Here is a 12,214-nt window from a genome sequence, read left to right on the forward strand (position 1 = left end):
CCTTGCTGTCTAGAGTGGACTGGCCTGTGCTACCATGGCAACCAGACAGGAGACTGACAGGCAAGAGAGAACCCTTATGTATCTGGACCCTGGCCCATTCAGCAAGCCCCCAGTGCAGGCCCTGGGAGCTTTTCTGTGAGCAGAGATCAGGCCCCCAGGGCCTCCTCCTCAGACCTAGTACCCAGGACCTGGGATCCTAGCCCACCCTCCCCAGGCAACTAGTATTCAACAGGGGCCACCAGGCAACACTCTTCTCTTCCTTTAATTTACTAAATTGCTCTGGGCTGGAAGCCAGGGAGAGCCCCCCCAGCTCTTCACAGCTGTGCCCCCAACCCCAAGACTGGACTGTGACTCAGTTTCATCAAGAATGAAAAGGAGGGGGCAGGGACAGGAGGAGGGGGCTAACGGCTTGGGGTGGTGGGTATTTTCTCTCCTTGGATACCCAACTAATTTCTCCCCTCTCTCCCCCACACACCTGACCCCCTTTCCCTTCCCCGTACCCCCTCACTTTTGCCCGTTTATTTCCACTTCCTTGCTACCTGGTTCTGCCTGGCTTTCATGTGTGCTGGGCACCTCCCGGGTGGGGGTCTGGGGCTTCGCCTTGCCTCGCTATTTCTGTCTTCTCTGCATATCCCATTTGCTCTGCTCGCCTTTCTCCATCTCCCCTCCTTCCTCCTGAGGTTGGTGTGTGCCTGACTCTGGGTGGCTGTGGGTCCCTGCCTTGCCTTCGATACCCCCCAACTTTCTCATCTCTCCGCGCCTCACCACCATCCTCTGCTGTGCTCCCTCTCTTGGGTCTGTGTCCCTGTGAGCCTTGCCTTCCACCTCCACTCTTTTCCCTCTCCTTGCTCTCACTCTGGTTCTGTTCCTGGCTTTTTGTCCCATCTCTGGGTCTCTTCCCATCTGTACGGTCACTGTCCACTCCATCCCTGCCTTCTCCCTCCACCCCTTACCTCTGTATCTTCCCTGACCCCATTACTCACCCCCTCCCGCCTTTGTACCTCCTGGTTCCCACATTCCAATCCTCCATCTCACCCCCCACCCCTCCCTCTATTTGGATTCCATCTTTCCCTTCCACTCCCTCCTCTGCACTGCCTTTCCCGCTGTCTCTTCTTGTCTCTGGTCTGTGTCTCTCCCTTGCCCCTTTCCCTCTCTGTCTCTCCATTCCTTCCCGTCTCTCGCTCTTCATTTGTTTCTCTCTACGCTTCTGCCGTCGCTCTTCTCATCCAACTTTCCCCTCTCATCCTGACTCTTGCGTCTCCCTCACTATCTGGGTCTCACTGTCTCTGTCACCTTCCCTATCTCTGCTTCTCGATCTCTGTCTCCTGCCCTCCGTCTCGCTCTCCCTTCTCTGTCTCCCTCCCTCTCTCCATCACCCAACCTTCCCCTCTCGCCCCGTCTCTCCTGTGCCTCCCCTCGGGCTCTGCCCTCGCCTCCCGTCCACGCAGAGGCCGCCCGGCGGGGCCCGCAGGCGATGCGCGGCGCCGGTGGCCCCCGCGGCCCTCGGGGCCCCGCTAAGATGCTGCTGCTGCTGGCGCTGGCGTGCGCCAGCCCGTTCCCGGAGGAGGTGCCGGGGCCGGGCGCGGCCGGCGGGGGCACGGGCGGGGCGCGGCCGCTCAACGTGGCGCTGGTCTTCTCGGGCCCGGCATATGCGGCCGAGGCGGCGCGCCTGGGCCCGGCCGTGGCGGCGGCAGTGCGCAGCCCGGGCCTGGACGTACGGCCCGTGGCGCTGGTGCTCAACGGCTCCGACCCTCGCAGCCTTGTGCTGCAGCTCTGCGACCTGCTGTCGGGGCTGCGCGTGCACGGCGTGGTGTTCGAGGACGACTCGCGCGCGCCCGCCGTCGCGCCCATTCTCGACTTCCTGTCCGCGCAGACCTCGCTGCCCATCGTGGCCGTGCACGGCGGCGCCGCGCTCGTGCTCACACCCAAGGTGCGCGCGACCGCGGGGGGCGGGGCCGGCCTCGGGGCGGGGCCTGGCGGCTGGGGGGCGGGGCCGGGGAGTTTTGATTGACTCGGGGTGGGAGGTTCGTCCAGGGGCAGTGCCTGCGTAGGTTGAGGGGAAAGACTCTGAGAGGCGAGACCTATGATAACTTGGGGGCGGGTTTTATCGAGGTTTGGTGGGCTTTATAAGGGCGGAGACAGTAACTAGGGGGTGGAGCCGTCCGTTGGTCAGTTGCCAGGTTGGTGGTTAAGACTCAAGTCTGTATAGTGAGGAGTCTGACTTAAAGAGATGTGTCGGTAGGGTTCACAGCACCTCTCAGGGGTCACCTACAAAGGTCAGATCACTAATCAGGAAGGAGGTGGGTTACAGTGAGGACTGAGAAGAAAAGCAATGGCAGAAGAGAAAGATTTTAGTGAGGGCAGGGTCAGAAACCAGAGTTACGGATCTTGAACCAGTGAGGGGAAGGGTCGGTGTGAAAGGAATGGGGTCCAGAAAGAGCTGGAGTCTAGTGAAGAAGCTGTGTCCAGGAAGGCAGAGCCGGGGGACCACGGGAGAAGAGAATTAGGTGCTGAAGAAGGGCGGGGTGGGCGGCTCATCGGAGGCTGGAGCCTAGAGGTCTGGGAAACGACAGCAGAGCCAAGCATTCTGGGAGGTGGGCTGATGAAAGGCAGGCCAGGCCCAAGGACTCGCTAATCTCAAGGAAGGAGCCAGGGAGGGGTGCGGTGGGGGAGGCTGAGGGTAGACCCACTCCAAGGATTGTAATGGAAGAGCTTTGCTGAGAGAGTGGGGTTTCAGAATAAGCTTATCAAACAGTACGGAAATGAGGATGAACTCAGAGAAAACCAGGAACTTGGAGTGGGGGAGAGACTGGTTCTGGTGGTAGACTGGAGGAAGGCCCGCCTCCAGAGGCTTGGGTGGGGACTGTGGGTTGTGGCAGGTACCAAAGAAGAGGCGTGGACTAGCCTAATTTGCAGACTAAGAGAGATGAAGCCTCCTAATCCAGTCAGTTAGGAGGGCCTGCGGCCTTGTTCCCAGAGCACCGTTACACCCCGGGGCCCCCCGGTCTGTCTTGGGAAAGACCTCCATCTGGCTTCTGTGTTCGTGGCTAGATCTGTGGGCCTGGCTGCCACCATACATGGTTCCTGTTGCTTCCATTGCTGGTGACTCTGTTCCCCACTGAAAAATCAGCTCCAGGGATGCAGAGTGTTACCTTAGCTGCCTCAGCCAGGCTACAGTGAATGCCTTCGTAGGCCTTCATGGCCATGTCCACCGAGGGGTGAGGTCTTCTGTGATGCATGCTGGGAAGCCCCCTCCTTTCGGGACAGCCGCCTCATACCCAGCACTAAACCACTGGCATATGCCAAAGAAGAAATTCTGACGGCTGTCTGCATGTGGCTGCAGGAAGGCTTGTGAGGCCCCGGACCTGTTTAGTTAGGTTCGGGATTATGGAACTGAGTCGAATATGGAGGTCTGGTTATGCGGAACTTGTGCTGTAATGTGGGAGACAAACTAAGCATCAGTTAGTGAAATCCGCCCTACGGGAAAGCAGGAATGACTGAGGCTAAGGCTCCAAAAGATGGTAATCAAGAGGAGGTGGCCTCTGCACAGGCCCTGAGGGATGGGGAAGGGCAGCTAGGCATGGAGAAGCCGGGGAGTGTGTCTCCAGGAGGGACAACCGCTAAGAGCAAAGCGTAGAAGAAGCATTAGGTATGAAAACAAGGCAGAGCATGTGCAGCCGAGGGAGAGCTGGGAAGATGGTGAGCTCAGAGGGGTGCTGAGGCTCGGTTCACGTAGGGCTCTCTGTGCTTGGGTTTTGATTCTAAAGCAGAATGACTGGAAGGTTTTTCCATTGAGAAGAGATGCGCTCCAGTTAATATCCCGAAACGGTCCCTTTGGTTGCTGTTTGGAGAACAAACTAAAAGTCATAGGCATGGACACAGGGACGCTAGAGAGCTGCAGATGTCTAGGCAAGAGCAAGTGCTATGACAAGTGTGGAGAATGGGGTGCAGGCGGGGGGGGGGCGGTGCAGGCGGGGGGGGCCGGTGCAGGCGGGGCGGTGCAGGCGGGGGCTGTCCACCGGGTTAGAGCGAGCAGCAGGGAGGTCCTGGAGGTGGCTTGCATACAAGTATGAGGGGAAACAAACGTTTGCTGCTCTATGCTCGCCTAGCGGGAATGAGGCCCTGGGTCGCACCTGCATGTAAGCCGGTACGTAGCGGTGCGTACCTGGAAGCCCAGCATTCCGGAGGGGACAAGAGGGCAGAAGTTCAGGGTCATCTTCTGTTTTATGTGATGATATATGAGATCATAGAGGGAGGGAGGGAGGGAGGGAGGAGGTTGGCTGGTTCTGCTGAAAAGAGAAGGCTTTAAGAGAGTCAGGAAATTGCTTTTGACATGCTGGTCCCTGAGACGCTTGTGGAAGTCCCGGTTTGGGGTTGGAGACTAGAATGTGGGATTGGCTTGTCTGAAGCTCACAGGAGAGGCTGTAACCAAAGATAAGAGCCTGGGGCACATTCCACTGAACTCTTGCGGGGACAAAGATGGACACAGGTGGCTGCAGAGCACTTGCAAGGTGCAGCTGAGGACCTATATTCTCTTTTCAGTTGTATTTCATTAGAATTCGAATAGCTACACAGGGCTGGTGGCTACCATGTTGGATAGTGCTGGAGACGGTATTCAGGCACGGGTCTAAGTGACAGAGAGGGGACAGAAAGGGAAAGACAACATCATTAAAACACTCGTATTTATTTAGGGTTCTGACTGAGGAGCAGAGGCCAGTAAGAGAGACCTAAATGGGGGACATGGGGTCAGAAGGGAAATTAAAGGGCCATGACTCCATTTCGAAGGAAGAGTGCCCTTCAGCATCCTCACTGCATGCTGGGAATTGTAGTCTGGCTCTTTGCAACTGTGCATCAGTGAAGACCGGAAAGACCTGGGATGAATTCATGGTGGTGATATCACATGCTGCCACTTCGGCAGCTCACCCCATAAGTTTCTCATCCATACAAAACCCAAATAGGGAGTCCTGACTGGAAGGAAGCGGCACAGGCTGCACTCCTCCTGTGACTGTGAGACCCTGGGTCTTCAGGGTCTCTACAGCTGCCCTCAGGCAGGAGATAAGGTTCGGGGTGAGGTTTTTGTAGATGAACCCGAAAGGCTAAACGTGACCTAGAGGAAGCCAGTGCCGCAGAAGGAGAAGGAGCCAGGCCTGGTGAGCAGCCATAGTGGAAGCTGTTGGTGGCGCTGGCTCAGGAAACTATGGACCGCTCACTAGTCCCCCCCTGTTCCCACAGGAGAAGGGCTCCACCTTCCTGCAGCTCGGCTCCTCCACAGAGCAACAGCTGCAGGTCATTTTTGAGGTGCTCGAGGAGTACGACTGGACATCCTTTGTGGCAGTGACCACGCGTGCCCCAGGCCATCGGGCCTTCTTGTCATACATCGAGGTGCTGACCGATGGCAGCCTGGTGGGCTGGGAGCATCGAGGAGCGCTGACCCTGGACCCCGGGGCGGGTGAGGCTGTCCTGGGCGCCCAGCTCCGCAGTGTGAGCGCGCAGATCCGCCTGCTCTTCTGCGCCCGCGAGGAGGCAGAGCCTGTTTTCCGGGCGGCAGAAGAGGCCGGCCTCACTGGGCCTGGCTATGTCTGGTTCATGGTGGGACCCCAGCTGGCTGGAGGCGGGGGCTCCGGGGTCCCTGGGGAGCCCCTTCTTCTACCAGGAGGTGCCCCACTGCCTGCCGGGCTGTTTGCTGTGCGCTCTGCTGGCTGGCGTGACGACTTGGCACGTCGAGTGGCGGCTGGTGTGGCGGTGGTGGCCAGAGGTGCCCAGGCCCTGCTGCGAGACTATGGCTTCCTGCCGGAACTGGGCCATGACTGCCGTGCCCAGAATCGCACCCACCGCGGGGAGAGTCTGCACAGGTGATTGGCGGGGATACTTGGAGTTCTCACTCATCCGTGAGCTGGGGTGTGGAGCTCGGCCAGGTTCCGATTTCCTTTTCTGTAAACGGGTGCAACTGGGTCTCCTTTCTGGGGTTCGGCCAGGTAATCTGGAAAGCACCTCTGTACAGAGAGTTTGTCAGCATTACCTCATGGCTTCCGGTTGTGTAAACTTAAGGCTGGGCTTGGTGGTGAAAGACTTTAGTCCCGGGTTTTTAGGCGTGGAGGCAGAAGATCAGGGTCCGTCCTTGTATGCACAGCAAGTCGGAGGCTAGCATGGGCTGCATGAGACCCTGTTTCAAATAAATAAAGCAAAGCAAGGAAAACGTATAATTTTAGTCCATCGTAGAACAGAATCGCCATCCCAGCAGCAATCTGGAAATGGAGGCAAGGCTAAAATACCTAAAACAAAATAGTGCGTACGTGTGTGTGTGTGTGTGTGTGTGTGTGTGTGTGTGTGTGTGCTCGCGCACGTGGTTGCCTTTAAAGTCATCCTATAACTGATCGGTTACCATGTTTTCATAGGCAGAGCTGGGCTGGTTGGTTGGTTGGTTTTGTTAAATATAAAAACAGTGACAATTGATAGTTTCTCAGGCTGGACAAAACAAATCACCATGAGGTGAGTCCCAGTGATAACAAGACCCAATAATCGAGATCGAGCAGCCCGTGCAAGGCAGAATTTTGTCCCTCCGTCACATAACAGCCTAGAGATGAGCGTCTGGCAGTCCTGCTTGTCAGGAGACTGGGGCTGTGTGTGGTAATTCAGAGTCTTCCTACTCTCCTCAGTAGAAGCAGGGTGTAGGCAGAAGGAGCCTAGTCTAAGGAAGGGGGAAGCCATGGCAGAGAGCAAGCACCAATAGAGGATGTGGAGGACCAGGGCGCATATAAGCAAGGACTGACATACTGGTTGTACAAGCCTCCTTCTTGGCTGATTGGGTAGGCTTCCACTCTGATGGGACAGCACCTGTGCGGTGCTGACCGTTAGATAACGTAGAACCACCCTGTATGCGCCCTGGCTGGGCTGCCAAGGAGGCTGGCACCCTTGCCGCGGCCACGGGTCCAGCTTACACGCCGTGATGTTGGAAGGAAGCCGGGTGTCGCAGCATCTCTCGTGCCTAAAGTTTTGGGAGTGGGGACACTGTGCACACAGCGACCACAGCAGAAGGAATGAGCCTTGCAAGGAGGTGGTGGGTGCAGGAGAGGCCCCGGGCGGGGAGAATGGACAACCAAGCCAGGGAATCAGGACCCCAGAACAAGAGGGTGAGAAAAAGCATCCTGTGTTCATAAATACCGAGCGCCTGCTAGGAACTAGGGCTCACGCTGGGCCCCGGGAACACAGGGATGAATAAGACCACAGATTTCTTCAAAGAATGCCAGGACCTAAAGCGGTGACATACAGGGATGGGAATAATGGCCACACAGTGTGACACTTACAGTAATGGAGACAGCAGCAGCCTTGGGGAAGGTGGGGGAGGAATCCTGCCCAACCAGGACAGGTTTCTGTCACAAAAAAAAAAAAAAAAAAAAAAAAGCAGTCTCGTTTAGAGCAGTGTCTAGATTTTCCCAGGAGAAAGAGGCTTCATTGGAAAGATAAACATACACTGAAGAGACTCCGGAAATCGAGGCCAAGTGCCGGCCGTCGACTCTTTCATCTCCTGATTTCGGCTTTCTGACTCTGTTCTCTCTCCGCTCCGGCTCACTTTCCCCAGCAACTGTTCAGATCTTAATCCATGCTTTCTCCTTCCTCATAATTTTAGAACCTACAGGTCGCACTGTAAAAGAGCATCCCCAGGGGAGACTGGTTGGTGACACTCATCCTCCCAGGACAGGCTGCAGAAGTGGGGGGGAGGTTCCTGGAGGGCAGGATCCTAAACTGAGACCTAGGAATGAACTGCTGGCCAAATGTCCATCCACTGAGAAACCTGTTACTGAGAGTCTATGTGCCAAGCACTGCTTTAGGCACAAAGGAATCAAAGCAAGTGTGGTGGTGTACTCCTCTAACCCCACCACTCAGACAGAACTCTGTGAGTTCAAGACCAGCCTGGTCTACATAGTGCGTTCCAGGCTAGCCAGAGCTATATAATGAGACACCCCCCCCCAATCAAAAAAAAAAAAAAAAACTGAAAAAAATTTTAAATAAATTCCCTGTTCTCACAGAGCTAACAGCCTAATGAGGGAGGGTGGGGGAGGGGAACAAGCAATAAACAGGCCAGAAAAGAACTGTCCCTATAAAAAGTATCCACAGGTGGCAGCCTCTGGGATGAAAATAAAATGGGGGATGTGAAACAAATAAATAAGGTCCAGAGGGTTAGGTGGCAGTAGGTACGTAATACTCAGAGGCTAAAATAATGTGGATGGGGAGGAGCTGGAGACATGGCTCAGCTGTGAGGAGCACTTGCTGTTTTTTTTTTTTTTTGCAGAGGGCCCAGGTTGGGTTTCCAACACCCATACAGCCACATTGGGTGGTTCACAAACACACACACACAATTAGTGTTCTCTTCTGGTCTCCATAGGCCACTGTACATATGCGGTACACATAAATACACACACATATATACATGTATATGCATATATATATATATATATGTATGTATATACATGGGGTGTTCTTCTGGCCTCCATGGGCTGCTGTACACTTGGGTGCACATAAATCACACACATTTCTTTTAAATCAATGTACATAGGTGGGTCTGAGTAAAGAAAGGGAATGGCAAGGCCTCAGAGCCATGGGGCCTCAGCCATCTCTGTGGATGTGAGTAGATTCAGGCCAGCTTCAATCTAAGGGCGCTCGGCAAGTTCACCAGACATGGAGAGCATTCATTCTTTCCATGAGGAAAGCCTACAGAAAGACTCAAGGATTAGAGAAACAAAAGTTGGCAAACACAGGGCCCCCGTAGCACAGACCAGATGAGAGGCTGAGGTGCCGAAGCCAGGAAGGTGGGTGGGGCCAAAGCCAGGAAGGTGGGTGGGGCCAAAGCCAGGAAGGTGGGTGGGGCCAAAGCCAGGAAGGTGGGTGGGGCCAAAGCTTGTCCTTGAGGAAGGGAGGCAAAGGAATCAGCTAGAGGGGTACAGTGGCTCCTAGGGGAGGGATCCAGGAAGGAGGCCCAGGCGAAGACTGTAGCCAGTGGAGGAGAGGTGGGGAAAGAAGAATAGGGCGGAGGGAGACGGGTAGAGAGCCGGTGCGGTGGAAGGGATGCTTGGGCTCTATGAAGACAATCGGGAACCCAGAGTTTCCCAGGGAGCTTCATCCCAGAAGGGATGAGTGTGTACAACTTATCAAAACTGGTCAGGGTGAGAGGCAGGTTTTTCTAGGGGTACAGCCCTCAAAGGCCTGGTGGCATGATGTGTTTCCCACAGAGAGGGGGTTTCAGAAACAGGCAAAACCATGGCATACGATGACTCTAAGGTATCAACACCAAGCCAAGAGCATGGGTCCTGAGCCTGGGGGTCCTGGTAACTAAGGGGGGGACTTGTGAAAACTGGGGGTGGTCAAGAGAAAAGAGGCCAGGTGCTCAGCAACCAAGGGACCCAACTCAGGTCCTCATGTGGCCCCCGCCCTTTCTCCTGGGCAGGTACTTCATGAACATCACTTGGGATAACCGAGACTACTCCTTCAATGAGGATGGCTTTCTGGTGAACCCTTCTCTGGTGGTCATCTCCCTCACCAGAGACAGAACATGGGAAGTGGTGAGTGGCCAACCAGACCCTGGACCCCGGGTCTAAGGGAGGAGGACTGGGGGTCCGGACCCTTGTGCCTGAGGGAAGAGACACGGGTCTAGACTCCATCGTGTTATGGAAAGTCATAACTGAAGGCACAGATTCTGGTCTGAAGGAGGAAGGAGCAAGGTATCTGGGTTCTGGAGGAAGATGGGAAACACAATCCTTGGTTTGAGGAAGGGGCAGGAAAGCTCCCAGGAAGCACCGCAGTATGACTGTTTCGTTTGTTTGGTTTTGGTTTTGTTTTGGTTTTGTTTTTGCCAAGGTGGGCAGCTGGGAACAGCAGACCCTCCGCCTCAAGTACCCTCTATGGTCCCGCTATGGCCGCTTCCTGCAGCCAGTGGATGACACACAGCACCTCACTGTGGCCACGCTGGAGGAGAGACCCTTTGTCATTGTAGAGCCTGCAGACCCCATCAGTGGCACTTGCATCAGAGACTCGGTCCCCTGCCGGAGCCAGCTCAACCGTACCCACAGGTGACAGCCCCGGATCCAGTCGGTTTGGCCTCAGATTCCTCTTTATTTACACCCCCTCCCCAAACAGAGCAGGTCAGGTCCCAGCCCCTCAGCCCTCCTGCTGGGTGACCTGGGGGGGGGGGGGGGAGAAATTCTTAAGCAACATCTCCCAAGAAAGCACTACCCATAGTTTTAACAGCTGCTTGCCCCTGACCTCATGGGAGAGCCTAACAGTGGTCCCCAACCTCTCCAAGCTTGGTCGCTCCCCGCAGCCCTCCGCCTGATGCTCCCCGCCCGGAGAAGAGGTGCTGCAAGGGTTTCTGCATTGACATTCTGAAGAGGCTGGCGCACACCATCGGTTTCAGCTATGACCTCTACCTGGTTACCAACGGCAAGCATGGCAAGAAGATCGATGGCGTCTGGAATGGCATGATCGGTGAGGTAAGACAGGCGGGGACAGAACCTGTGGGAGAGGAATCTTGAGGATCCTAGGGATCTAGGCCAAGAGGAGGGCGTCCTGGAGCAGGGGGCGTGGCCAAAGGAGCTGGCTGAGGGCACCTTCAGGGGATGCTTGGGGAAGGGCCAAGAGAATTGCCAGTTTATGGGAGGCAATATGGGAAAGGGACCTTGGAGGACAATGGAGAGGCGGGGTAGGAGGGTAGAACTCAGGGGAAAGGGTTTTGGAGGGTGGAATTCCTAGAAGGGGGCGGAGCATGAAGTCTGGATCTCCAGGCCTTAGGCAAATGATGTTGGGACAGCGGGTCGGTAGAGGAGACCTCTTCTGCTCTCTCTACCCCTTACTTCCCTTGCTCCTCTGTTCCCCTCCTCACTCACCAACCAGACCTCCTAGCCTGTCTCCCACACCATCACTGTCTCCCAGGGCCAGGCTTTGCCCAGCGCTGGCCTCTGTCCTCTGAGCTGCCCCCCTTGCCAACTCCTCGATCCACCCCAGGTGTTCTATCAGCGAGCGGACATGGCGATCGGCTCTCTCACCATCAATGAGGAGCGGTCAGAGATCGTGGACTTCTCCGTCCCCTTTGTAGAGACGGGCATCAGCGTCATGGTGGCACGCAGCAATGGCACTGTGTCCCCCTCTGCCTTCCTCGGTGAGCCAGCCATGACGGAAAGTCATATTTAGACAAGGCTGGAACAACGGTCTCTTAACACTGTGGGGTCCTGGGTCCCGTGAGGTGACATCAGCAAGCCTGTGCTGGAGAGCCTTCTTCTGCAGTGCCTTCCACTGCTTTGACCCTGGGTTTGCACCCACAGTTGTTTGGGGGTTTGTTGTCGCATTTGTTGCTTTTGTTTTTAAGACAAGGTCTCTCTAGTAGTCTTGCTGTCCTGAAACTCAGCACTCAGATCAATCTGCCTACCTCTGTCTCCTGAGTACTGGAACTAAAGGTGTGTCCTACCACACCCAGCCAGATGTTTGGTTTTGGTTTGTTTAAAGATTTTGTTTCATTTTGACTGGACTGGCGTGACAGACAGGTGTGAGCTGCCATGTGGTTGCTGGGAACTGAACCTAGGCCCTTTGGAAGAACAGTCAGTACTCTTAACCATTGAGACATCTCTCCATCCCAATATCTTTGTTTGTTTGTTTGCGGGGGGGGGGGGGGGGGTTGAGACAGGGCTTCTCTGTGTAGCCCTGGCTGTCCTAGAATTAGCTCTGTAGACCAGGCTGGCCTCGAACTCAGAGTCTGTCTGCCTCCTGAGTCCTGGGATTAAAGATGTGTGCCACCACCTCCCCAGGTGATTTTTGGTTGTTTTGTTCTGTTTTAAGATATACACTTAATATGTAGCTTAGGTTGGCCTTGAACACCCAACCACCCTTTTATGTCTCTGTCTCTGCCTGCCTCTAGAGTTCGAGGAGAGGCCAGGTGTACCCCAGCTTAAAAATGTGTAGGGTTTTGTTTGTTTGTTTGTTTGTTTAGTTTGGTTTATTTTCCCCAGTGCAGGGGATTAAACCCAAGACTTAGAAGACCATAGTGACTAAGGCAGACAAATTCTTGTCTCCTAGGAGCTGCCTACGTTTGGGAGATACAGACTAGATCATCCCCAATAGCTATCATGGGAAATTAGGAAATGAGGTGAAGAGAGCTGCACAGGGTGCTGCTGGTGTGGACAGGCGAGGCCAGGCTCTTTTCTTCTTTCTTGCTACTCTGTAGACCAGG

The 12,214-nt window shown here is 55.2% G+C and overlaps 1 protein-coding gene across 1 annotated transcript in view; it reads left to right on the forward strand.

Moving 5' to 3' along the window:
* Positions 1-1,474: 1,474 nt before the first annotated feature.
* Positions 1,475-12,214, forward strand: part of GRIN2D (glutamate ionotropic receptor NMDA type subunit 2D) — a gene marked incomplete at both ends in the record, with an annotated part of 31,974 nt that continues 21,234 nt past the window's right edge. Inside the window, 6 exons of the mRNA XM_080908587.1 lie at positions 1,475-1,930; positions 5,233-5,852; positions 9,443-9,557; positions 9,853-10,064; positions 10,316-10,484; positions 10,996-11,149. Coding sequence (XP_080764713.1) covers positions 1,475-1,930; positions 5,233-5,852; positions 9,443-9,557; positions 9,853-10,064; positions 10,316-10,484; positions 10,996-11,149 — 1,726 coding nt within the window. The remainder of the gene's footprint in view (positions 1,931-5,232; positions 5,853-9,442; positions 9,558-9,852; positions 10,065-10,315; positions 10,485-10,995; positions 11,150-12,214) is intronic.

The sequence above is a fragment of the Micromys minutus genome, assembly GCF_963924665.1.
Source record: "Micromys minutus genome assembly, chromosome: 32".
Taxonomy (NCBI): Eukaryota; Metazoa; Chordata; class Mammalia; order Rodentia; family Muridae; genus Micromys; species Micromys minutus.